This window comes from Trichophyton benhamiae (assembly GCF_000151125.1).
Source record: "Trichophyton benhamiae CBS 112371 chromosome Unknown contix00201_1.exp, whole genome shotgun sequence".
NCBI classification, from domain to species: domain Eukaryota; kingdom Fungi; phylum Ascomycota; class Eurotiomycetes; order Onygenales; family Arthrodermataceae; genus Trichophyton; species Trichophyton benhamiae.
This window is the reverse complement of record NW_003315098.1, coordinates 87,500-112,209: the sequence shown is the minus strand read 5'-3', so window position 1 is coordinate 112,209 and position 24,710 is coordinate 87,500. Positions and strand designations below refer to the sequence as shown.

The 24,710-nt window shown below is 50.6% G+C and overlaps 9 protein-coding genes across 9 annotated transcripts; 5 read left to right on the top strand and 4 right to left on the bottom strand.

Annotated features, from left to right (window-relative positions):
* Positions 1-220: 220 nt before the first annotated feature.
* On the top strand, positions 221-931 carry ARB_00771 (uncharacterized protein; the record flags this gene model as incomplete). The annotated part of the gene is made up of 1 exon (XM_003012843.1): positions 221-931. One exon carries the CDS (start codon positions 221-223, stop codon positions 929-931), a length of 711 nt encoding a protein of 236 aa, XP_003012889.1.
* A 1,449-nt stretch (positions 932-2,380) lies between these two features.
* Positions 2,381-5,181, top strand: ARB_00770 (uncharacterized protein; the record flags this gene model as incomplete). The annotated part of the gene is made up of 2 exons (XM_003012842.1): positions 2,381-2,521; positions 2,671-5,181. The coding sequence occupies 2 exons, from the start codon at positions 2,381-2,383 to the stop codon at positions 5,179-5,181; spliced, it is 2,652 nt and encodes an 883-aa protein (XP_003012888.1).
* Positions 5,182-5,911: 730 nt separating this feature from the next.
* ARB_00769 (uncharacterized protein) lies at positions 5,912-7,452 on the top strand (the record flags this gene model as incomplete). Its single annotated transcript, XM_003012841.1, has 4 exons — positions 5,912-6,147; positions 6,217-6,358; positions 6,443-6,820; positions 6,886-7,452. The coding sequence occupies 4 exons, from the start codon at positions 5,912-5,914 to the stop codon at positions 7,450-7,452; spliced, it is 1,323 nt and encodes a 440-aa protein (XP_003012887.1).
* A 935-nt stretch (positions 7,453-8,387) lies between these two features.
* On the top strand, positions 8,388-9,480 carry ARB_00768 (uncharacterized protein; the record flags this gene model as incomplete). The annotated part of the gene is made up of 2 exons (XM_003012840.1): positions 8,388-9,018; positions 9,149-9,480. 2 exons carry the CDS (start codon positions 8,388-8,390, stop codon positions 9,478-9,480), a joined length of 963 nt encoding a protein of 320 aa, XP_003012886.1.
* A 683-nt stretch (positions 9,481-10,163) lies between these two features.
* ARB_00767 (uncharacterized protein) lies at positions 10,164-13,048 on the bottom strand (the record flags this gene model as incomplete). The annotated part of the gene is made up of 2 exons (XM_003012839.1): positions 10,164-12,435; positions 12,498-13,048. 2 exons carry the CDS (start codon positions 13,046-13,048, stop codon positions 10,164-10,166), a joined length of 2,823 nt encoding a protein of 940 aa, XP_003012885.1.
* A 411-nt stretch (positions 13,049-13,459) lies between these two features.
* On the bottom strand, positions 13,460-14,500 carry ARB_00766 (chitosanase, putative; the record flags this gene model as incomplete). Its single annotated transcript, XM_003012838.1, has 3 exons — positions 13,460-13,828; positions 13,892-14,199; positions 14,362-14,500. 3 exons carry the CDS (start codon positions 14,498-14,500, stop codon positions 13,460-13,462), a joined length of 816 nt encoding a protein of 271 aa, XP_003012884.1.
* A 1,691-nt stretch (positions 14,501-16,191) lies between these two features.
* On the top strand, positions 16,192-17,966 carry ARB_00765 (uncharacterized protein; the record flags this gene model as incomplete). Its single annotated transcript, XM_003012837.1, has 4 exons — positions 16,192-16,232; positions 16,305-16,387; positions 16,456-16,810; positions 16,928-17,966. The coding sequence occupies 4 exons, from the start codon at positions 16,192-16,194 to the stop codon at positions 17,964-17,966; spliced, it is 1,518 nt and encodes a 505-aa protein (XP_003012883.1).
* An 889-nt stretch (positions 17,967-18,855) lies between these two features.
* ARB_00764 (uncharacterized protein) lies at positions 18,856-19,819 on the bottom strand (the record flags this gene model as incomplete). The annotated part of the gene is made up of 3 exons (XM_003012836.1): positions 18,856-19,450; positions 19,529-19,599; positions 19,703-19,819. 3 exons carry the CDS (start codon positions 19,817-19,819, stop codon positions 18,856-18,858), a joined length of 783 nt encoding a protein of 260 aa, XP_003012882.1.
* Positions 19,820-21,643: 1,824 nt separating this feature from the next.
* On the bottom strand, positions 21,644-22,543 carry ARB_00763 (ubiquitin conjugating enzyme, putative; the record flags this gene model as incomplete). Its single annotated transcript, XM_003012835.1, has 2 exons — positions 21,644-22,390; positions 22,478-22,543. The coding sequence occupies 2 exons, from the start codon at positions 22,541-22,543 to the stop codon at positions 21,644-21,646; spliced, it is 813 nt and encodes a 270-aa protein (XP_003012881.1).
* Positions 22,544-24,710: the final 2,167 nt, after the last annotated feature.

The following is a 24,710-nucleotide window of genomic DNA, read 5'->3' as shown; positions in this document are numbered from 1 at the left end:
TAAACAAGGGGCTAACTGAGCCAACAGAAATCAAAATAAATGTACTATGAGTCGAGTCAACGAGCTGGGTGACCGGCTCAAGACGTGGTACAGCGGACTTGAGCCGTCACTGCAATATCAAAGTAATTCACCGCCCTCAGTCTCAGTTATGCAGTATGGCGCCCTTTCCCCGCCTGATATAATTGTCGGGCGATAAATTTACATACTAACGGTTTGTAGCATGCAATATTGTGCCGCGGTCATCTTACTATATCGGCCTCTCGCGAATTTCGGCATAGAAGCCTCGGAAAGAAGCGACTACTCACCCCAATTCCGCCTCATCTGTGTGAAACATGCCATGGATGCCACTCGATACATGGAAGACTACCGAAACAACTACGGCAACGCAACCACCCTCAGCGGTATAAGTCTGCACATAATATCAACTGTCTCAACAACGCTTATAGCCGATATAACAGAACGACGGCATTCAGATGTCAGCAGGGAATTCCACTGTCTGATAGTATGTGTCCGCACATTACTCGAGCTGGAACAAACCTACCTCGTGGCTTTGCAAGTCCGAAAAGTGATTGAGGTGGTCATTCGGATATGTAACCTTGAAAACCACGAGTTACAGGTTGCTTCCTTGCTACCTGAGGGCCTTCATATCGGAGCTTCGTATACACCTACACCATCTGCTGGCCAGACGGAAAGCTCTCAAGATGAGGACACCAGAGACACAAAACAAGAACCAGACTCGAGTCTCATACTACAAAGGTTCCGTGGAGCCCCTCCACAACCACCCATCACCACTGATACGATGCCAATGCCAGAACAGCCCTATCTGGACATGACGTATAACCCCTTTCCGCTTCTTGATGGGATGCAAGTACATCCTCATCCGTCGACGATGCCGGGGGATATACATGCCACGTACCCATGTACCCAATAATTGTTACGTTCTAACGAGCATTCAAAAACCATATTACTGTTTTTTCCCTTATACCTTATAGTGTATTGACGGGAGGGTGCGTTTTGAGGCGTTTAATAAGCGAGTTGGATAGCATATCGGAGGACTTCTTTTTATTATTCTTTCACCCACCACACCTTCATCCATCCATCCATCCATCCAATCTGGCGGTTAGCGACTAACCTACGAGAAAAATGCCATATACATTGTTTCTAATTACCTATTGAGCTAGACTCTTGTTTTATAGTTCTTTCTTTTTATTTTTTATTTTTATTTTTATTTTTTTTTCTCTTTTTCTTTGTCTCTCTACCCTAACGACAGATACATACGGAGTATAACTGACTGTTTTCCCTTTTGCTTTCTTTCTATTCTTTCTATTCTTTCTTTTTCTTTCACACGGGAGGCGTTGTGATTTCTAATAAATAATACCCCCCCTTCGCATCAGGCTGTAAATATAGCAGTTTATCACAATCACAAGTCCTCAAGACAAGACAAAGCCAAGATTCCTCTGACCCTGGTATCGTAGAGCCTGATGACATCGTGTACCAAGCCTTCTTGATAACGCCATCCATCCCGTCAATTCATACGATGTTATTCGACCGACAGGGGGTGCGGCTGTGACAGCAGCACGGACGAAGCGGAGATGGATCAAAGTGCCGTCACCCTTGAAGCTGTTGTTAAAACAGCCACGGGATGGCTTCCTTCAGAGCTTTGCTAGATCGACGATGCACATGAACAAGGCTGAAATGGCTAAATGGCATTTGCAGCCGGTGTAACTGGCTTGTTTTTAAGAGATCGAATTTAGATTGACCCATGTGGTTCAGACTGAAGCTCCAGGGCTGCCAAATACTCTGTGCCAGTGCCATCCTTTAGAATTATTCCGTAGAGACTGGGTATGGGTCCCGAAGACAGGCCGTCTCTATCAATTATCAGCTTCCTGTCACCGACATAAGACGTCATGGCTGCTCTTTTCCCTTGAGCGAGACGTCCTTGGACCATGGGTGTGTTATCACTGGGTATCATCTTCAAAAATAAATAAAAGATGATAAAAAGGCAGCAGCATTAATAGTCTTAGCATACGGAGTACTGCGTATATCATGGGATGAAGCTGTTGACGACGATGTTGACGTCGCTGCTGGCGGTCGTTGCAGCGATGTGGCTTGACCCCGGATTTCCCTCTCATCCCTGCAAGTTAACTTAGGTGCGGCCAGACAAAAAAGGCCAAAACACACAAATCACCAAACGTGGTCATTTTACACCGACGACTACACAACAACTCCCCCCGGCTTCACTCCCCCTAGAAGCTCTGCCTCGACTCAGCGAGCCTCTGCCTTGCTCCTTTTTCCTAGACCTATTGTTATCCTATCTGAATAAAAAGAAAAAAAACAAGCCACTGCTCGCCAGCTATTTTCTCCCCCCGCACACGCCACAATGCCTCTTTTGGAAGCCCGAGTCAAGAGCGTCTTGTCAGGGGACACAGTGGTGCTCACCCACGTCTCGAATCCAGCCCAGGAACGCATCTTGAGCCTGGCTTATGTCTCTGCTCCGAGGCTGAAGCGAGAAGGGGACGAGGTGAGCTCTTCGTTTTGCTGTTAATTTACCAGCAAGCTGTTGAATTTCAATATACAACAACACACCTAGACAAGCTACAGAACTACGCCTCTTCCTTATACATAATCTATTTCAAGAGTGGCTGCTGATCCAATATTGTTTCCCACTAGCCGTTTGCGTTCCAATCTCGGGAATTCTTGCGTGAGCTCCTCGTAGGCAAGGTAGTACAGTTCCAGGTTCTGTATGCCATCCCCACGGGCGCCAAAAGGGAGTACGGAATCGTGAAGGTTCCCGGTGCCAATGGCAAGGAGTTACCAGAGCTCTGTGTCTCCGAAGGCTGGGCCAAGGTTCGAGAAGATGCTGGCAGAAGAGACGAGAGCGAGGATGCAGCGGTGTTGCTGAACAGCCTGAGGGAGCTCGAGTCTCGTGCCAAGTCGGAGTCCAAGGGTGTCTGGGCGGGAGACGACAAGATTGACATGGCATATGAGGTGAAAGATCCACAGGAGCTGCTTGAGAGCTTGAAGGGGACGCCAATTGATTCCGTGGTGGAAAAGATCCTGAGCGGTGACAGGTTCCTGATTCGGCTCCTCATCTCTCCCAAGAAGCATGTGCAGACACTGGTGGTTGCAGCTGGCATTCGTGCTCCAGCTACCAAGCGGGTGAACCCGTCTGATGGATCAGAGCAACCGGGCGAGCCATATGGTGACCAGGCGCAGATGTTTGTTGAAATGAGACTTTTGCAGAGAAAGGTCAAGGTCACATTACTCGGACTGACACCCCAGAACCAGCTCGTGGGTACCGTTCTACACCCTGTTGGAAATATTGCCAAGTTCCTTCTGGAGGCTGGCCTCGCAAGATGTGCGGACCATCATTCTACGCTGCTGGGAGCTGATATGGCTATCCTTAGACAGGCAGAGAAGTCCGCTAAGGATGCTCGCAAGGGGCTATTTACTAGCCACGTTGCTCCCAAAGCTGCGACTGCGGCTGCAGATACTGATCTAGTGGTTAGCAGGATACTGAATGCGGATACTATATTCCTGAGAAACAAGGCCGGGGTTGAGAAGAAGATAAGTCTGAGCAGTATTAGACAGCCAAAGCCATCAGACCCCAAGCAGGCGCCATTTGGAGCAGATGCCAAAGAGTTTCTCCGGAAGAAGCTGATTGGCAAGCACGTCAAAGTCACCATCAACGGGAAGAAGCCTGCTTCTGAAGGATTTGAGGAACGAGAGGTTGGTACTGTTTTGGTAGGCAATGCCAATGTGGCCGTCAGTCTCGTAGAGGCCGGTTATGCGTCCGTCATCCGTCACCGTAGGGACGACGATGACCGATCCCCCGACTATGATGCTCTCCTGCTCGCCGAAGAGAAGGCACAGAAGGAGGAGAAAGGCATGTGGTCTCCCAAGCCTCCCAAGGTCAAGCAGTTCCAGGATTACTCAGAGAGCGTCCAGAAGGCCAAGATGGAATGCTCTGTCCTTCAGAGACAAAAGAAGGTCTCTGGCGTGGTAGACTTTGTCAAGTCTGGATCGCGTTTCACTGTCCTGATACCCCGAGACAATGCTAAACTCACCTTTGTCCTTTCTGGAATCCGGGCGCCGAAGTCTGCAAGGAACGCTAATGAGAAGTCCGAGCCCTTCGGGCAGGAGGCCCACGACTTTGCTAACCGTAGATGCATGCAGAGAGACGTCGAGATTGATGTTGAGACTATTGACAAGGTTGGTGGCTTTATCGGAACCCTCTACGTCAACAGGGAGAACTTTGCCAAATTGCTAGTGGAGGAAGGTCTTGCAACAGTCCACGCCTACTCCGCTGAGCAGTCTGGCCATGGAATGGAACTATTTGCAGCCGAGAAGAAGGCCAAGGAGGCCAGAAAGGGTCTCTGGCGCGACTGGGATCCCAGCCAGGATGCAGAGGATGATGAAGGCGCTCCAGCACCCGCTGGTGGTGCCGCTGGAACTAGCACAGAGGCACCCGCACGAGGAAGAGATTACCGTGACGTGATGCTCACACACGTTGATGAGGATGGCAAGTTGAAACTACAGCAGATCGGAGCCGGCACCACCGGTCTCACAGAGCTGATGGACTCTTTCCGAGCGTTCCACATTAACAAGGCCAACGACAAGCCCCTTGATGGCCCACCCAAGGCTGGAGAGCTGGTTGCCGCTCGATTCTCGGAGGATAACGAGTGGTACCGCGCTAAGGTCCGACGCAACGACCGAGAAGCTAAGGCGTCCGATGTCGTGTATATTGACTACGGCAACTCGGAGAGGGTCCCATGGTCAAGACTACGGCCGCTTGCTCCCCAGTTCTCCCAGCAGAAGCTGAAGCCACAGGCTGTTGATGCTGCTATGTCTTTCCTGCAGTTCCCTACCTCCCCGGAGTACCTCAAGGACGCCATACACTTCCTGGCCAGCCAGACGGTCGACCGGGAGCTGGTAGCCAACGTCGACCACACCGCCGATGGTGTCCTATACGTCACTCTGTTGGATGCCTCTGCCTCTCAGAACCTGGAGCAGAGCATCAACGCCGAGGTGGTGCGTGAGGGTCTGGCGATGGTCCCTCGCAAGCTGAAGCCGTGGGAGCGTGCATGCAGCGATACGCTGGCCAACCTTCGCAAGCTGGAGGACGAAGCAAAGCAGGAGAGAAGAGGAATGTGGGAATACGGTGACATCACTGAGGATTAAATCAGTTATTGTCTTTTTTATTCATATATACATATATATATATCTATTGCAGAGTCGCTCCCGGTATTTGGAAAAGGGGTATCAAAAACTATATCTAACTGCATAGCGAGAATGAAGTCAGAATATATAATACTTCTCCGAACTCCCCCGTATGCACGCTCTCCATAGTTCTATCACATAGTTCCATAGCTCTCCCAAGTCTACCAGGAAGCTCCCGTCCAGCCTGGCCGGGCTTTGTGGCGTCGGCGTTGTGATAGCTAGGGAGCCCCTGATCCCAGGGCCAGCATCCAACCCCGGGACACTGCAGGCCAGCCGTCCCTGGCGATGACTCTGCCTGTCCCGTCGTATAGCTCTCGACGGAGCCATCCTCTGCCCACCGGCTACCCGCTCGCCAGCTACCTGACCAGCCTGATCAACCCAACCGTGGATCCCAGCCTCAACCCTAGAGGTTAAGTTACATAAGGCACTGAAGCCGTGGCTTCCGGACGAAAAAAGAGCCGTCGGTACCAGCAGACTTGCGGCTCCGAGATTCTTCTTCTTCTACTTCTCTCTCTCTCTCTCTCTCTCCTCTTCGCATACTTAAATGACCGGCATCGCGAATCCCTGACCCGACCGGCCCTGTCTGCCTGTGCAGTCTGTTTACTCTGTCTGGCTTGTACCGCGAGCCGCTGTCGAACCCGCCCTACCTATATCACCCAAGAGCTATAACTAGTTAACAACTACACCAGCAATGTCCCTCGAAGACACGACAAACACGGCCAAGCAGACGCCGCAGCTCGACAAGCAGGAGACCAACCAGTCGACGGCGAGCGCTGGCGCGTCCGATCCCTTGTCCGGCCATCTGAACCATCTGTCCGAGAAGCAGGTGGAGGCTCTCGAGGCCTTTAAGCAGCAGTGCGTAGAGCGCAAGATATATACGCCGGCCAAGGACGGCCAGGCGGCGAGCCACGACGACTCGACTTTGCTGTACGTTCATACTTCATACGTTCAATCTACAAGCAGAATGGAACGAGGACATGGCTAACAGTTGTCTAGACGGTTCCTCCGAGCTCGCAGGTTCGATGTTAACGGCGCCCTGGGCCAGTTCCAGGCGACGGAGGACTGGCGGAGGGACAACGAGATCAATAAGCTGTACGAGAACTTCGACGTAGACTCATACGAAGAAGCTCGCAAAGTGGTCAGTTAACACTACTACGGGTGTCTTTCCTTCTGGGAAACCGGCAGAGACTGATGTATGTTTGTATGGCATTTGGGTCAACAGTATCCGCAATGGACCGGACGACGAGATCGCAGAGGCATACCGATCTATGTCTACACCATCAAGGACCTAAATAGCAAGAACATGACGGCCTACTCCTCGTCTGCGGCCACCACTGCTACCTCGGCGACACACTCCTCGTCGAAGGTGCCGGCGCGTCTGCTGCGTCTCTTTGCGCTGTACGAGAACATGGTTCGGTTCGTGCTGCCGCTGAGCTCACGCCTGAGCCGGCCAAACCCAGAGGTGCCTATAGTTAATACCACGAATATTGTTGATATAACCGGCGTTGGCCTGAAGCAGTTTTGGAATTTGAAGGGTCATATGCAGGATGCAAGCACCTTGGCCACTGCACATTATCCCGAGACCCTTGATAGAATATTTGTAAGTCTGTTCACCTGACGGTTGGTATACGAGATGCCCTGTTTGTTAACTGCTACTTCTACTAGATTATTGGCGCTCCAGTCTTCTTCCCCACGGTCTGGGGCTGGATAAAGCGCTGGTTTGACCCCGGCACAACGTCCAAGATATTCATACTCACTGCCGCCGAGGTGCAGAAGACGCTCTCCTCGTTTATGGATGAAGAGAATATCCCGAAGCGGTACGGAGGCAAGCTTGACTGGGACTTTGGCGATATGCCGAACCTGGACGAAGAAGCGAGAGCCCTCGTCGGGTCCATCGAGCGAGTCGGCCAGTACGCTGACAAGCCGGAGGACAGCGAAGGGGCCGCACAGGATGTAGCAACCAGAAAGGCCAACTTCGTCAAGGGCCCAGTTGTGATCCACGACGACAAGATAGATGTCTACGGCAGCGTCAAGGGGGAGACCAGACGGAAGACCCTCCCGCTGCCCATCAGCCCGAACGAGAAGCAAAACCCCGAACCTACGGAGCAGAAACAGGAGTCCGGCGAGACCTCTGATGCCACCACTGTCGAGCTGTCCAAAGACCTAGAGAAGGCCGCTCTGTCTCGTAGCGAGAACGAACCCCCAACCGCCAGCGTTGCTGCTCATGCGTGAAGCCGAGCCGTCCGCTGGCCTTCTCCCTTGTTGCTGTCTACACGGGCATCCCCCCCATCCGTCTATGAATACAATAATGATCTCCATTCCACTCCCCCCCCCCCCTTTATTTGTCCCCCGGAAAGAGAAATACCCCCGCTGCTTTGCTCTTCCGGAACATGGTACGGATGCCCGTTTGTACCTACATCTAGCGTTTCGTTGGGCTATTGTCTGTATATACCTTCTATACTACTATATACATCTATATACACGAATCGGTCGGCATATCTCCCCCGCCCTCACACCCACTTCCAGAGCCTATGTCCACTGTCCACTTCATAGACCAGCAACTAGATAAGACGAATAATAGGGGGCTTCATTCAGGTCTGGGGGAGCCAAAAAGCAATTCCACTCGCTGATGTTTTCTTTTGCTGCTGGTCGGGATGAAAATGACCAAAAATCAATGTGATTAAATAGATTAAAAAAATAAATAAAAAATGAAATAAAAAAAAATAAAATAAAATAAAATACGAAAAAAAAAATATTCCTTTTTTATCACGCGGCAAAAGCGAAGATGACCAGTTAGTTCCTCTGCTGTCTCGTCTTATTTATTTTAATTATTCTCTGCTGTGATCCTGGCCAGGGGATTTTTTGCCTTTTTGTCGCAGGGAAGAAAAAAAGCGATTTTTTTTTCTTTATTTTATTTATTTTTTTTTTTTTTAATTCCTCCCTTTTTTTTTATATAACGAAACAACGCGGGCGCCCTCGCGACTGAGCAGCCTCTTTTTCCCTTCGTCTTGCTCTTCCTACCACTGCCATTGCTACTACTGTGCTCTGTCTGTCCTACGAGCCGGTCACCTTCTCGCTGGCAGATCGCGTTGGATCCAGCTTGCAACCTACTTACTAGCCTAGCTTCACCCCAGTGCGCGCACCAGCACCAGCAGCAGAACGATACAATGGCAGACGACGTAGCAACTACACCCGCGCGAGGACGCGGCCGACCACCCAAGGCCGGCGGCTCAGCAGCGACGCCCAAGGCCGCAGCTTCGACAGCTGCTGACGGGCAGCCCAGAAAGCGAGGCCGTCCGCCGAAGAATGGCGGCCCAGTGACACCCAAGCCGGTCGTGCTGGATGCGAACGGCCAGCCCAGGAAGAGAGGCCGGCCGCCCAAGAACGGCATCGCAGCACAGTCAAAGTCCAAGACCGACGCCTCCGGGGCCTCTGCGTCGGCGAAGAAGAGAGGACGGCCTCGCAAGGACGCATCTGACGGCGATGGGGCGGACGCGAGCCCATCTGCCCGGGGACGGCCAAAGAAGGAGGCCGACGCGAAGAGCAATGGTGCAAAGGGGACGCCGGGGCGCGGGAGAGGACGGCCGCCTGCGAACCCGCTGCAGAAGTTCCTGGGCTCGTTTGCCCTGGAGTGTGCGGCCGTCAGCGACGAGTGGCCGGACCAGTGCGAGTCGATGGACATGTCGATTTCAGCCTCTGACCTGGACCCCTGCGGCATGGTCGCGTCGTTCAACCTGGGCATCGTCGAGGGCACCATGCTGCTTGCCTTGACTCAAGACGAACTCAACGCCTTTCACAGTAAGGTCGAGGGCGGTTCCGGTGCGTTTTATTATCCCATCAAACCATGATTATCCCTTTCTATGACTATCCATGCCCCCTTACCGTTCGTTGTTCAACTAGTTCGGCTGCTAACCCGCTCAATTCACAGACTCCGACTCGGAAGAGGACGCAGAGTGCGACGAACCACCTGCGAAGAAGGTCAAGAGCTCCGCGGACGAGGATTCTCTGCGGCTTTACTTCAAGTGGAAAGGCCGGAACACAACTGACACCGAGATACATGACGGGAGCAGGGATGTCGGCACCATAGACTTCCTTGACTCCAAAGCAATACAGTTCAAGGGCATCGGAAGCTTCCCTGCCCTGGGATCAAAGTGCGAATTCACAGGAACAAGATACGACAAGGAGCCTACCACTGTTCCTCTGCCCTGGAGCACTTTTTCAGACGAGGCTGCTCAACTAGCCAACGAGAACAGATGGTAGGTGTCCTCAACGCAGGAGAGGGGAAGAGATATACCTACTATATGATACCCCTTTTAACCCCAACGTTGTGATGTCTGTTCGTTCTGTTCCGTGTAATATTATTATGTCCAATCTTATCTACTATCCACCCCTCTAACCTCTCCAGCTTTGCTTCTACGGAGCATCAGCCCGTCATATCTACCGTCCTTCCTATTTTTCTTTTACGTGAATCATACATACCTCTCTTTATGCTTATTTTTCTCTTGTCTTTTTCGTTTATCCGGGGAGTTCTCGCAGGTTGTAAACAGGATGCCAATGGCCACTCAGTCATTTCAGTTGAAACAGATATGAAAGCACCTTATTCTTTTTCTTTTTTTCCCCCCATTCCCCGTTCTACATATACCTTCCATTTTTTTTAAGTGGCATTCTTCGTCGACTTCGAGCAATAATTTGATCGTGCAAGAGTCTTGTGGTAAAATGGCTGGCAAGAATGGTACTTTATTTGTTTTCTCAGTCGTCGCAAGTAACTATATTGTCGTAACATTAAATAATCTGTTCAATTATTTTGGTCAAATATCCCTCCTCTAACCAGAGACGCCTTTTTAAAACCTAGGATGATTTCCACTGGAGGTTCACTTGTTTACTTCGGGCCTGTAATATTCCTCGTTTAGAACATTATATATATTTATGTAGGGGAATATGAATTAACTTACCAAGGGAGCAAGGGCGCTGACACCGGCCATCAACGCAACAACAGTAAGCAGAAGCTGGACCTTCGAGAACCCTTTACCAAGGATATCGAATGGCTGGCTTGGGGCAAGTCGGGTTCCGAAGATATCAAATCCGTATGAGAATATTAACGTCGTACTCTCAAGTAACGTTGGGCTGGATTCGATGTGCTGGATGCCCATCACATCTCGGGAATGCGTAAGATGCCATTTAGGATCAAATTCGAGGTTCGGATTATATTTCATTAGACCTTCTTCAGCTTCTTGGGCAGTAGGATCACGGCCCACTGGGCGGCGGGGGTCGAGGAAGGGTCGTGGGATTCCAACGATGCTGCGTGACGCTGGGAGAGTACATAGGAGCTGCCTAATGGATATTCCCTGGCGAGTTTGGGTGACTGCCATGTTGGAAATGGCCTCGGGGATCATGTAGGCTTGTGATATGACATGCGGCAGGGTAATGTTGGTGATACTGGAATAATTGGCTGCGTCGCCGAGAACACCACGGTCATTGGGAGTAGATGATTCATATAGTTCAGATACTATAAGCTGATATCCCTTTGCAGCGGATTGTTCACTTGTGTCTGCCCAGAAAGAATACGCAAACCAGTTCTCGGAGATAACTGAGGCGATGGGCTGAGTGGTATCAACGTCCGTGTACCTTGCTGTATGCAAGATCTGACCGGATACGCCATCAAGAAGGTAGAAGTCCACGGTAGACTCGCCAGTTGCCGTAATGAGAGCCAGATTGTGGTTCAGATACTTGTAAAGAACGGATCTGTCGCCTAGGACCTTGCCTACCGAAGCAACGGGGTCGTGAGCCGGTCGTGCAGTGGTGTGGATAATCTTCTGCCCCTCAGGGACAGTGAACTCCCACATTGGAGCCTTTGATTTGCTGGTATTCCAGCCTAGTATCCGCTTGTCACCACTTCGAGTGACGAGGAAGGCATCGATTCCATTGACATAGGCAGATTCAGTCGGTACGCCATGTTCCTCAACTCCAACCTTGAAGTCTGCAGCACCGTCTGGAACAAATGCGATAGATGCAACTTTCTGCGTTGGCGGTGTCCGGCTGGTAACCTCACCAGTGGTGATGTTCACCTGGAACGTGCTACCGTCGTCAACATGGACAGTTGCAAGCCCTAACTGAGTGGTGATGGCTTTCACGCCCCAATCAAGATCATTCTCGACAGCCTTGATGTTCCACATAACTTTCCCCTGACGGCCTGAATCGAGGGCTGCAATTCGCCCAGTTCTGGTTGCTAGGATAATCTGTTGTCCTAGGCCGAATTGGATCAGGTCGCTGATATCACTTGGCATGAAGCTAGTCAAGACTCTCATAGGCATCTCCATCAGCCAGTCAGGGAGACCTTGCTGGATGGCCTTGAGATGTCGGATCAAACGGTGGGCGTAGGCCATGGGTATACTCTGGTGGCCTTCTACTTCGAGCTCGCGGGCAAGGGTCACGCCATCGTTCAGATCAGTCCATGCAGCAGCAATAGCCTCCGTGAGTGACTCTGGTCTAGTCCACTGTAGTTTTCCATTTAGAACCAAGGACCAATCTCCTGACTCTTCGACCTGGGCGAATCGGACAGAAACACCGGATTCAAGTGCAACAACCTCTGAAACGGCATGTTGAGAGTTCTCTGGCAATACCTCACTGGTCTTCCAGGTTCCCTGGGCCTTGTCAGACACAGATGAGTAGATGATGACCTCCGTTGGAGTGATCCGCGTAAAGTAGAGGTTTTCGTTGTTCGTGCTAGTGCCAGCTGTGATGACCGAGTGCCCCTGGATCTTTGGAAGACTGTAGGCTTTTGTGATGCTTGTGGTTTTAATGTTGATATGGTAGACATCAGCCCATGATGCCGTGTCAGTGCGGTATTCCACTAGGAAATGTGTTGGGCCGCTTGAGCTGGGAGATACGTGGATTTTAATATGACGAACCCCTTCGTGCTCTACCTTGATGGATTCAATGGTATTAGACCCCAGTACGTTAATCTTGAGAACGGTATTGGCCTTGTCTGTCCAAGCAATCAAGGGTGCAGCGGCGTTTCTGCCAACAAGAAGAATCGATTCAGGCCCGGACACTTCCGTCTCTGAGTTCAGGGTATATTGGCTCCCAGTCTGCTTACCCTTGGCTAGATCCAAGGTGGTGACTTTAATTTTATATCCGGATCGAGACGCATGCTGCAATGACACATAGTAGCCAGTGGACTTGGATGCCACTGATACCTGGAATGGTACATCATCACTAGACAGTAGAGTCAGCCTCACATCTATGCTAGCGGGTAATATATATGAAAAAGAACTTACCTCTCATCCTTGTATTCCCACACTACACTGCCATAGTCAATATCCAGCCGTCTCAACACACCCTTCTTATCTCCCGACAATACCAGGACGTCATGTCTATGCATGATCTCCTCAGGCCGATCCGGGACCAACTCGAGGTCCTTGACCACCCCATCCGTAATCCGCTGAATCCACCGAAACCGTCCATCAATCGCATCCCACGCCGAAACACCGCTACCGAACGCACTCACCAGCGCATCATCGTTATCCGCCGCACGCAGGAACACTTCGTTAGACGATCCTACAGCCTGCGGGAAGTACTCTGTGACGTTCTGCCTCCACACCACCGATCCGTCCTTTGGGTTGACAGCTCCTAGGATGTTCTTATCTGAGTGTGTGTAGAGCAGCGATGCGACGGAGGAGGGACTCGAGCGGTGGAAGAAGGTGTTGGCTGCGCCGGGTTGGCCTAGGAGGGCATGGTGGTAGTCGATATGGTAGGCCTCGTCTGCGAGGATTGCCAGCGCCGAGGGGACAAGGGACGCCCACAGGAGGGAAGCTGCATCAAGCCGCATTGTATCACCTCCTTACCACTAGCATCTGACAGTGGTGTGGCGTGTGGTGGAAGTGTTCAATTCGGAGCTTGCTGGGTTGCTTGTCTGATGTATTTGTTTAGCTATCTTTGCGCAGTTGGAGGCGCTGTCTTGGCAGCTACTTAGTCAGATACGCAGAGACGGCAGGGAGCAGAAGATACTTAGATCAGAGTAGACGCCACCTAGACGGTGATAGATAAAGCATATGAGAGGAGAGTGGACAAGATGAGAGAGATTGGAGGCATTGACACGTTTTATCATTCAAGCTGAATATCTACCCTACTCCGGTGTAACCAAACCCACCCGTGATACTCTTAATACTCCGGCCTATATACACAGAAACTCCATTCGTCGACATCCATATCAACATCATGATCAACATCAGTGTCAATGTCAACATCCCGTGATAACGACGATAGTGACCAGCACGACGGTGATAGTAATCAGTCCGCCATGCGGGCTGCTGGGTGTTGGCATCGCCACGCCCGTGGACTCGGAGGCCTTGGGGCCAATCTTAGCAACCAACCCATCCCCAATATGAGCGAGAGATTCCTCGAATTTATTGAAGTTGTCCGCCTTCCAGTCAGCGCCATTCGCACCCGGCTTGGCCCCTTCGCCCTTGAAGGCAACGAAAAGAACATCGTGGTCTTCATGGCCGTTGTTGCCGGTTAGGTTGTTTTCTGGGAAACAGGCCCGGGCGAGAGAGATGGACACTTCGCCGGTATCTGTGTTGCCATTGGTGTCTCCCCAAATGCCATAGAACTATCCAGATGTTAGATCATGTGTTTAGCTGTATCTGGGTAAGAAGAGCTAGCGGGTACATACCAGTCTGTTGTTGCAGACGACTGCTATAACGCTGAGGGGCTCAATGCCTGAATCTGAAGGGAGGTAAGAGGGTCTCTTGCCCTCGTTGCCAAAGACGACATAACCATGCAAGTTGGCGTCGAGGTCATCGAGCCCGTACCCTTGCACCTCGTCCTTGAACGAGGTCTGCCCCTGACCGGTCAGATCGTTGGCGCACTCTCCCTTTGACCTGTTGGCGCCATCGCAGTCGACATCTATGTCTCCAAGACGACCCTTGGGGCCCTTCAGGTAGACCACACCTTCATAGTCACCACAGTACAGGAACCCACCTGGCACGGTCAGTGAAGTCCAGCATATACCTCAATATAACCAACCCTCAAGAGGGGGGAAATAATGGCTTACTTTGTCCATGGCCGTCCTTGAAACGGTCGCTGCTCAGGGGCTTCTCACATCGATTGTTCTAACGGCAGTTAGCATGTGGCATTACTAACTAAATTTCCGGGAGGGGATCAGCGGCACCTTTGCATGATCGTAGAGGGCCATGAGATTGCTGGGAATGGGCCTGCCAGCAGCAGAAGCAAAGCTTGCGAGGCCACACAGGGCGACGCAGAGGACGATCTTGAGCGCCATCTCGCTGTCACTACCACTATCCACACTTCACTGTCCGACCAGAGCTGAAGAAAATGGGCGAAAGCAAAGTCTTTTAAATATGCGACAGGCTTAGCGTTGCAGGCTAACAGAGCGGTTTAACTAAGTTCGCAAGGTTCAGGGGCGGACGTTCCAGATAGAAAGCCAGGACCGAAAGAGGCGCATCAGGGGCACGCCAGTCTAGTCGTACCAGGCATTGCTCCGTGCCATGAGAGAGAGAGAGAGAGAGGGTCTTCTAGAGTTGGAGGGGAGAAGCGTTTAGAGATATGTATGTCTGGGGTGCTAAATCTGGGGTACAGCAGAGACTCTTCTGTGGGATTGAACAAGCTCGCCAGGCCAGTCCATCAGCCCCTTAAGCCCCGAAGAAGTCCAGAAAGAAAGCCCCTAAAGCGCAGTTAGAGCTGCCCAAGCCTCCAGCCTCAAGCATAAGCTTCCCTTAGTCCCGGTCCTGCGCCACATAAGGACGAATCTTCTCGCCTAAGTAGATCGATCGCATGTGGGATTGCCATTTAATTAACCAGTCGGATGTCCGGTTCAACAGGTCGCTTTGCTGGCTCTTCTGGTCCATCTTGCAGTCCGTATGTTTCATCTCTTTATCGGCAGCCCAAACCTGAAGAGATCCTGACATGGTCCCCTCGTCGTCGTCATCCCATAGCTGATATTAACATATATAGTACGGAGTACCTGTCAGGGACCGGAGCACTTGGCATGTAGTAGTCTAGACAAGCGACAAGAGCAGACAGGAGACAGCACCAGCTTCATATATATGGTCGATAACCGTTTATCCAGAGTACGGAGTCGGTTGCTGGCCTTGATTCAGGCGAACAGGCTGTCCCTTTAATCTTCACCTCGCGAAAACTGGAATCAGGATCAGACCGGGATCAGGACCAAGGCTTCGAGTTCGTGCAAACGGCCATCTCTACGCCGTACTACTACTGGTTAGTTACTCTGTAGTCAGTTATGTGACTGATCCAGGCCTCGCTGGGAGGCCTGAGAGAGGCCGTGATATAGGGGGGGACGCCAGCGATGCCTCCTCCCGCGCAGAACTCATGGCAACGGCCAGCCGCAGGTCAACCGAGACCGCCTGCTGACCCTCTCCGCCTATGCCTCGTCGCCTTCACCGTCGCCTCCGCCGCCCTTCGCCTTCCTATCGTCCTCTCTTTGGCTTGTTTGTCTCGAGTTTATCTTCGTCGACACACAGAATATAAAATGAAAAAAACCGTCAGGCGACATCTGCTTATCTAATCATGTGTTATTCCCTTTTCTTCTTCCCTCCAAGCGCAGTTTGACCGCAACAACCGAACAGCCTCTAGCAAGTTGCAGTCTTATGCGAGCTAGCTATATATATTAAATCTACACACGCGCATTTAACGACCGCGACGGCCCTCCTCGACGCTGCAGTGTTTCTTTCTTCATACTCCGTGCCGCCGGGCTCTTCTCTGACTTCCTCGCCGTCACCGTCGACGCTGTCCCGTCCGCCTCCGCATCCCCTTCTCCGCAATCGCCCCGGTCCGCTCGCCGCCCAGATTCAAGCAAAACGACATGTCTTGGGGCTGAAACCCGCATTCCCTAGACTGAAACATATTTTACTGGATTTATTTTAAAAAGAAGAGAGGGGGGCTCAGATACCGTGTTCTCTTCGACCCAGTCGACAGACGCACGCGCACACAGCCATGGACGATGACGGTGGTGCAGTCGGTGGTCGAAGTCGCAGGTATTTTACGCCTCCCGGTGATATCACTGTTTAGTAGATGTCCAGACGCTAACTCCAAGACCCGGTGAATAGGCGACAGTGGCCTAGCAAGAAAGATGGCGGTGTCGTTGTACAGGCTGGATGGACCAGCAGCGTCATCAATCTGGTCAACACAAGTGAGTGTCGTCATCTCTGCATAGAAGTGGTGAAACGGGGGGAGAACCACAGGCTAATATCTCTTCAGTCGTCGGTGCCGGAGCCCTGGCGATGCCGCACGCCATATCTCGCATGGGAATGTTTCTAGGAGTCACGGTTGTTCTTTGGGCCGGCCTCACTTCGGCTTTCGGGTTATATTTGCAGACACGGTGCGCTCGGTACCTGGAGCGAGGCACATCTTCCTTTTTCGCCCTCTCCCAGATCACCTATCCGAACGCAGCGGTCATATTCGATGCGGCAATTGCGATTAAGTGTTTTGGCGTCGGTGTCAGCTATCTCATCATTATTGGTGATCTGATGCCCGGCGTTATCGAAGGGTTCGTTGGTGGCACTTCTGGAGTTGATTTCTTATACGACCGGCATTTTTGGGTTACTGCGTTCATGTAAGGGCTTCTCCTCCATGCTTTGATTGAAATAATTTACTAACTACAAGTTCTTCCCAGGTTGATTGTCATTCCTCTATCGTTTCTGCGAAGGCTAGACTCGTTGAAATATACTAGTATTGTCGCCTTGATCTCGATCGGATATCTTGTCATTCTGGTTGTCGCCCACTTCATCAAGGGAGACACCATGGCTGACCGTGGCCCAATTCATTTTATTGAATGGCAGGGCCTTATTTCTGCCTTGAGCGTTTTTCCAGTCATTGTATTTGCATATACTTGCCACCAAAACGTACGTTGGGAAAAAAAACCCTGTTTCTGCTGTGCAAATTTTCATACTAATGCTCGTATTTTCCTGCAGATGTTCTCGATTCTTAATGAGATCGCCAACGATAGTCATTATAGAACAACTAGCGTGATCGTGACGTCGATCGGCAGCGCTGCAGCAACCTACGTTCTCGTCGGTGTAACCGGGTATCTCTCCTTTGGCGATACCATTGGCGGCAACATTGTTGGAATGTATGCACCATCATTAACGTCGACAATTGCCCGCGCGGCCATCGTTATCCTCGTTATCTTCTCCTATCCTCTGCAGATTCACCCATGCAGAGCATCCCTGGACGCAGTCTTGAAATGGCGTCCAAACAGCAACAAGTCTCCTGCAAACACCCATTCGCCAAATCGAAATCCTCTAATCCCACGAACAAGCCCACCAAGCGAGGGCATGAGCGACATGCGCTTTGCAATCATAACTACTGTCATTATCGTGCTCAGTTACATTGTTGCCATGACCGTTTCTTCCCTCGAAGCGGTGCTAGCATATGTCGGTGCAACCGGAAGCACAAGCATCAGCTTCATCCTCCCAGGACTATTCTACTACAAGATTTCTTCTCCCGAGTCAGCCGCCCACCAACGTCTGATGAAAGAAGACGACGAGCTGGATGCAGAGGAACACTCCAATGAAGTCAATCCTTCGGCCGATGCATCCCAAGGCCTTCTGGGTCAGTCCTATGCCCGCTTTATGTCCCGCTCTACCAGCCAATGGCGCCGAGGCCTTCTCCGCAAACTTAGTTTGGGCCTCGTAGTATACGGCGTCGTGGTCATGGTCGTCTGTCTGGTCACAAACACCTTCTTTTTAGCCTCAGACATCAAGGGATGAGCCATCCAGACTCTCTCTTTCACCCCACACCTACATACCTATCTATCGACCAACAGCTAATTCAATACAACCTACTTTATTCTCCCGTTAGCCTCCGCACCCCAAGGGGGGACATATGATCTTATAATACGGAGTAGCCTTGGGGTTATCGCAGTTCCGATCCTTTGGTCACCTGCTACATCCTATTACCTCAGCCTAACCGCTTGATAGGCTAGACCGCCTCTTTCCTTTGATCACACTGTATCAACAATCACTACGCTACCTTGCACCTTTTTTTTTTTTTTTTTTTTTTTTTTTTTTTTTTTTTTGTTTTCATAGAGCTCAACCATAATACTGGATAGAGCATATAGTTGCCACTTTTTTACTTGATGGCACTGTTCATTAACCTTCTTTTAGGAGTTTATCTCGGGGGTGTTCTTCTGGATGACTTCAACTTTTGTTTTTGAGCCTGTGGCATTTTCCAGCCAGTTCATTTCTTTCCTGGTAAGTGAAGGCGGGTTGGATATAGGATGGAGGGGAGACACAATACAGCTGATTTATCGGTGTATCTTGAATGAAGATCCAGATATCAATAGTAACAATACAAATACTGTCCAGAGCAATTTTTTACGTTACACTTGATAGGTATAAAATCCGTGAGGATAGAGAGAGGAGGCGTTTTGGATTATCCACGACCCAGTAATATTACCACCCTAACGGGGTAGGTAGAATAAAGATATTAGAAATAAAACAAATAAAAGGAAATAAACCAGTCGCTAGCAAATACCAGAAGCAATGAAAAAATGTTCGAATGAGAGAAAAGGGCGAGCCAAGCACAGATATCAACTTCCCACCGTCTGTTGCCATGTGTAAGTTTGAATCAAATGGCAATGCCAAGCCGTATAACAAGCTAGTTATTGCTCTGGTTGTTCAGGATTCGGAGGATGGATAGGAAAAGATTGATGATGTCAAGGTAGAGCGAGATAGCAGCGGCAATCTCCTCCTCGACATGATAGTGTCGCATCACAAGTTGCGTGTCAACAAGGATGTATCCGCTGAATATCAACGCGCCAACAGCCCCGTATATCAGGTCCATGGTCTTGCCAACTGGGAAGAAAGCCGCCACAAAGCCGAAGATCACCAAGAACCAAAGTGCACCGAATAGGTATGGCATCCATCCGGTGAAATCATACTTGGTCTGGCAGGCGAACAGGGTGAGGCCGATAAACAGTCCCATGGTGATGACGAGTGCCTGCATGACTATCCTGGAGTCGTAGAATGAGGTAATGACACTAATGGCGTATCCTTCAAGCAGGGTGAAGCCGCTGAGGAAGAGGAGATTGGTAGGGTAGCTCTTGCGCTTCCAGTATGTGAGGAGCATGAAGACTATGGCTCCGATGAGGGATCCGATCATAAGCCATGAGTGCGACTGGACCCAGGACTTGTATTTAGCGTTGAAAAAGGAGACGGAGCTCAGGGCGGTGGTGAGAATAAGCTGAACGGTGCTAGATGGGAGGAAACGGACAGTTAGCTTGACCCCCTTTTGAACGTCGCAGTGAAGCTGGCTAGGACGCTTGACTTACAGGATAGAGTATACTTTGCGAATGAACTGCATCCGAATAGGCATGGCTGCCTCCGCCACGGAGCCTCCATACTATTAACATCCAGTCCCGGTTAGCTACATTTTATACCGAACCAGGCGGTCTCAAAACGGGAGCAGGCAGCCATATTTTCGTCACAAGCGGATCAAGACATACCTTGAAGTCATCTGGAACGTTATCGTCTTCAGTTCTTTGCGTTCCATAGATTCCAGCGGAGGGGCCGGCGGCATCCTGATAAGATGGAGGGGCATGGGGATAGGTTTGGGTGTCCATGGAATCCCGCTGGGGGGCCTGCGAGTACCGGGCGTTTGACGCCATATTTGCGCAGTAACAGAGCTTGGACAAGGGGGGAAAGCTCGTAGCGGTGGGCTCTCGAGTCGACGACCAGGGAATATCCCACGGCAAACGAGGGCGTGCGAGTGTGCTGGGACGACGGGACGACGGGGACAGAGAAGGCTCCGGGGACAGCGGCGGCGGAGGGAGTCGCTATATATCCAGCGCAGCAGAAGGCGAAGGCCGCCACCAAGCACAGGCTGGGCCCTGACAGGGTCACATGACGGCTGCCGGCCCGGGCGACTGGCATATTCCGAAAGTTACGCTAGGATACAGAAATACCACCGTCTATTGGATGGCTGCTTTGATTACAGTACATGCGGTAACACGAGTACGAATACGTCAGACCTACCATATCGGGAAAAAGCCTCGGCAAGTTGCAATGGCTTGTAGTATTAGTCAGCAGCTGTCAGTTCCCTCCTGTGCAAGAGCGGGCGAGCTGCTTCCTGCGATCCGGCGGCCTCGCGGGTCTTTGGTGCCCTGGGGTGCGAGCGTTGTGTCACCGACACCCATGAACGCTCCGTAGCCAATGCATGTCGTCCGGGATATTCCACAGTCAGGCAGATGTGGATAATTGGACTGTCCACCATGAGACATCTATGTCTCATTTCTGATATTGTGCAGGATCAGTAAGGACTTATGTTTTAACACTAGGAACCATAAATCAGTCAACTTCCAATTAGTCTGGTATCTATTATTTGCTAGAATCTGCAACCAGGTTATTATTCTCGTCGTTCAATGTCAGAACCAGCGCGCATTTTAGGTTGTGCCTCGAAAAGCTTAAAATATTTAAGCACTCAAAAGTGGGGCCTTAGTACCTCGATCGCCACATTTTTATATTCCCTCCGTATCAGCGATATCTTTTTCTTGACAACCTTGGTGCACTTCGGATTAAAGAATAAGAGTCCCTGCATAATTACGAAGTCATGCATATTACTCTGGTACACTCGAGCCATGCAGCTTTTGTTTCAGTGCCTGTGGTTAGCAAGTACCCACAGAACTACGAAGTAGATATCCAAGTTATTCGATAAAAGTCTTGAATTATGCGCCTTCAGCAGATTCGATGAAATTAAGTTTCAATATCTAATAGTAGCGCTGGATTTCCATTCTTCCTAGCGCTGCGGAGATGTTAGATAACAATAGCCCTCACCTTTATATGGTTACTGGTACCTCCTTACAGTAGTAGGAAATGAAGCCGAATGTGGACTCAGGACAACGGAGATCAAGTTTACTCCGTATCAGCCATGCACACATCTATATCTTCTAGTTTATCATGATCTTATAGACATCTTTTTTTCTTCCAACAATCAATGTAATATTATTATAATTCGAGATCCAATCCAGGGCAATGATAGGCAGCCGAACCTGTCTAAAATGGTATAAATACGGCTAATAATACTCTGCTCAAGAATACGGATTTGAAATCGTCCGAGCATATGAGAGCAGCAATAATGGAAATAGAGCACGTCAACGGGATAGGTAAATGAGTAAATTGATTGGAAAATGCTAATTTGCAGTAAACAGGGGGGAAGTAGAATAAAGAAGAGTCTAGCCCACTTCTAGTGATCTCAGAATGAAACGCCAGTCACAAACTCCTCGTGCTAAATGTGTTAAGACAGCCATATGTTGCGCCCATGGTCCTCTAACCGATGCACCGGGCAGCTAGAAAGGAGGGAAATGAAAGCAAAGAAAAATGTGAAATGAAAAAGGGAATATGAAGGAAATATGGCAGGAGTAAATGGTCCTACTTCTGATGGCACCCCATCACATTGGGGAGCCGGCCTCAGGCTCACTCCCGGTGTCCTGGTCATCGTCAAGTTCGCAGTCCGAGTCGCTACCACCGAACATTTCCTCGAAGGAATCCTCGTCTCCGCTATCGACCCAGAAGTCCTCATCTCTTTCGACGGGTTTTGTAGGAGGTGCAATGCTAGCCTCGTGAGAGGTAGGCATCTCGTAGCCGTCTGGGATGTCCTTGAGTGATCGCTCAACTTCAGCCTTGACGCGCTTCTTGTAGGCTGCTGGGTTGCTGCGGAGTTGCACGCCGGCCTCGACGTTGGCAGGCGAGCTGACTTCTGCGTCGTCGAGGAGGGAGATAATCGAGATCAGGACAGACTCAACTCGCTGGGCTGGCGACCAGCGTTCAGACGCGAGTTCCCCTGACATTTCGTCCTCGCCGGGCTTGTGTAGGATGGAGATGCATACGTAGCCGTTGTCGTAGATGTTAGGATGCCAGAGAGATGGAGTGAATCTGAATTCTATAAGTAGGCAAAAGTCAGATGTCAGCCCTGTTCCGTTCCAGTTCACTTTATAACTACCGCCGGCCCCCTTTTGCTCGCGTGATATGTCTGGAAGGGGGGTTTTAGGCAGCAAGGTGAGGTCCTTACGTGGAGGTGAATAAGGGTAGTTTCTGGGGAAAGTGATTTTTCCTTTAAAGTAGCCGCCGTGGTAAAGTGAGTCCGGGTTTAGGACGATCAGAGCAATGTCCCAGTTGAATATGTCATCGTTGCTCAACTGCGCGACACCATTTTATCAGCAACCGCCTGTATATTTCTTCACCAACAGAACCCCGACAAAAGAACAGGAGAGAAAACAACTGACTTCGATGTTTAGCCACTTCTCCTTCACCAGAGACTTGTATTCGTTCATCAAGATGCGTTCGGCCATGGCTGATATCGCGAGCGACAGATGGGGCACTTCTTGGAAAGGTTTTTGCGGAGAAAACCGTGGAGGCAGTTAAGGCAGGCTAGGAAAGGCCAGGAGGTTTTTAGGCTAATAAATAAAAGAGAAGCCGCTGGAAGAGGTGAGAAGGCGATGAGAAGTGAAGGAGTCTATCTTCTCCGTCTCCTTTTCTTCTGGTCTGAAGGACTTTGCTGCGTGAGGGTTTTACTTGCCCCCTTCCAAGGCCCTTTTTCATTAAAAATAGCTAATGACGGGGGCAGAAAAAGGTACATCGTGATATCGTTGGGCGCTTCGAAGGGCCGAACGACCCACATGACCGCCAAACCTTTCAGCTTAACCACGGCTGCGATGGCCGTCTTATCGCCGAACACAAGGACAGATGACGTTTGGCCGCAGACGGCGAAGACGACGTCGAGCAGGAGTGGCGATGTCGTTACTGTTCTCCAGCACGCCATTACACCTTGCTTGAGGGCAAGCTATCTGGTGATCATGACCTCGCCGTGGCAGCGGGTGGTTAGGGACGACGTTGGCTGGCGACGACTTATACCCCCCAGAAACGACGGGCTTAACCATCGTCTTCCATCTGATAAACAGGATAGACGGAGCCGGATAACAGACCAGACAATTGAATACTCTCAAGGCTCGCCAAATACATCGAAGGACGTTTGTACCAGCAGCAGCCGCCACCACACATGTATTAGCCAGGTACCTATCAGCCAGGTACCGGAGGCTCGACCGACCTATGAGGTTTGATTCTGGCGAAAGTGAACCACATCTGTGTGTCACTGAAAGGCAAACGATTCTACCTCTTGATATCAGGTTATCGTGGACAGGCCGACGCATCTCTATGAGGCTGGCTTGACAACAGCGTCAAAAGCACCGTTCTAGCCCTTAGACAAGAGTCCGATACTGTGAATAGGAACAAGAATAACAGTTACCGCACCCATGGTGTCTTACATTCTCGAGGAGTTCTTCAAAGACGCTAGAGAATGGCGACGGGGATAGAGGACTGTCTTGACCATGTGCTGTCTATAATGGTGTTTGTTCCCCGGAAAATATCGCCAAGGGACAGGGACAAACGACATTCGCCGCAGGATCCGGGGAGAGGTATATACCAGATACCACTTCAAAGAGGACTACGCCCTGCCATTATGCACCGTGGGGCCCAAAAAATATATCTCCTCCGCTACTATCAACAGATAAGGAGCGCAGAGGATGTAGCTCTTTGTACAGGGACAAGGACTGCAGGGACAGGCATACATCGATCACTTGCAGAGCTCCAGTAATGTCTAGAATTGACCCTTACCTGCAGGTGTTTACCATGCCCGGACTTACTTACTTACGTTCTGGAAGCACTGGGAACAGCGGTATGGGACGCACTCTCCGCATCCGCCAAGGCCTCTCCTTGACGGATGAACACTGTCTCTTTTCCCCGGCCGCCTCCCAAGATTAATTATATACCAAGATTCAAGATATAAACATCACCTATGCAAAGAGCCTGAGTCAGGCGCCAATAATATGTGTGAAGGAGTGTAACTGAGCAGCCACAAGGCTTCGCGGTCCTAAGGAAATGCTATGAATGGCCACGTCCCTGAAATGTCGAAGAAGAAATCTTAGGCCGAGAAACCTAGCCAGGGTCACATTTTAGACTACACAGAAACGAGGGGGATGTGCACAACAACGTGTGATCCCCATGGGATAATGCCTGCAACACCCCCATGCCATGCTGGCAACCGACATCGGTTAAAAATCTAAAAACCCATCAGTTGATGATTTCTGACCAAGAAAAAGAACGCTTGGTATAGAACTATAGTCTGGGTAATAATAACTATATTGTCTCTTCCGCAGAGGAAGCTTGGCTCCATGGTCCAGGGGCCCATATAACGTCCCGTAGATAGCGACTACTCGCTTCTTCTCGAGATGGCTACAAGCGGGAAGCTGTTCTTATCACGCCATTAACCCCATATGCAACCCTTGTCCGATGATGCGGAGAAAAAAAGCACGTATTAACGAGCTAGCATATTAGAGGAGATTTTAATATTTTATATATAGAAGTCGGCGACCGTTCGACCGGAGGCTCCCTTGCCCTGGCATGCCACTCTCCCGAGCCAGAACGAGTCTAAATCAATTTTCCGGGTAGCTCGCGGGAAAT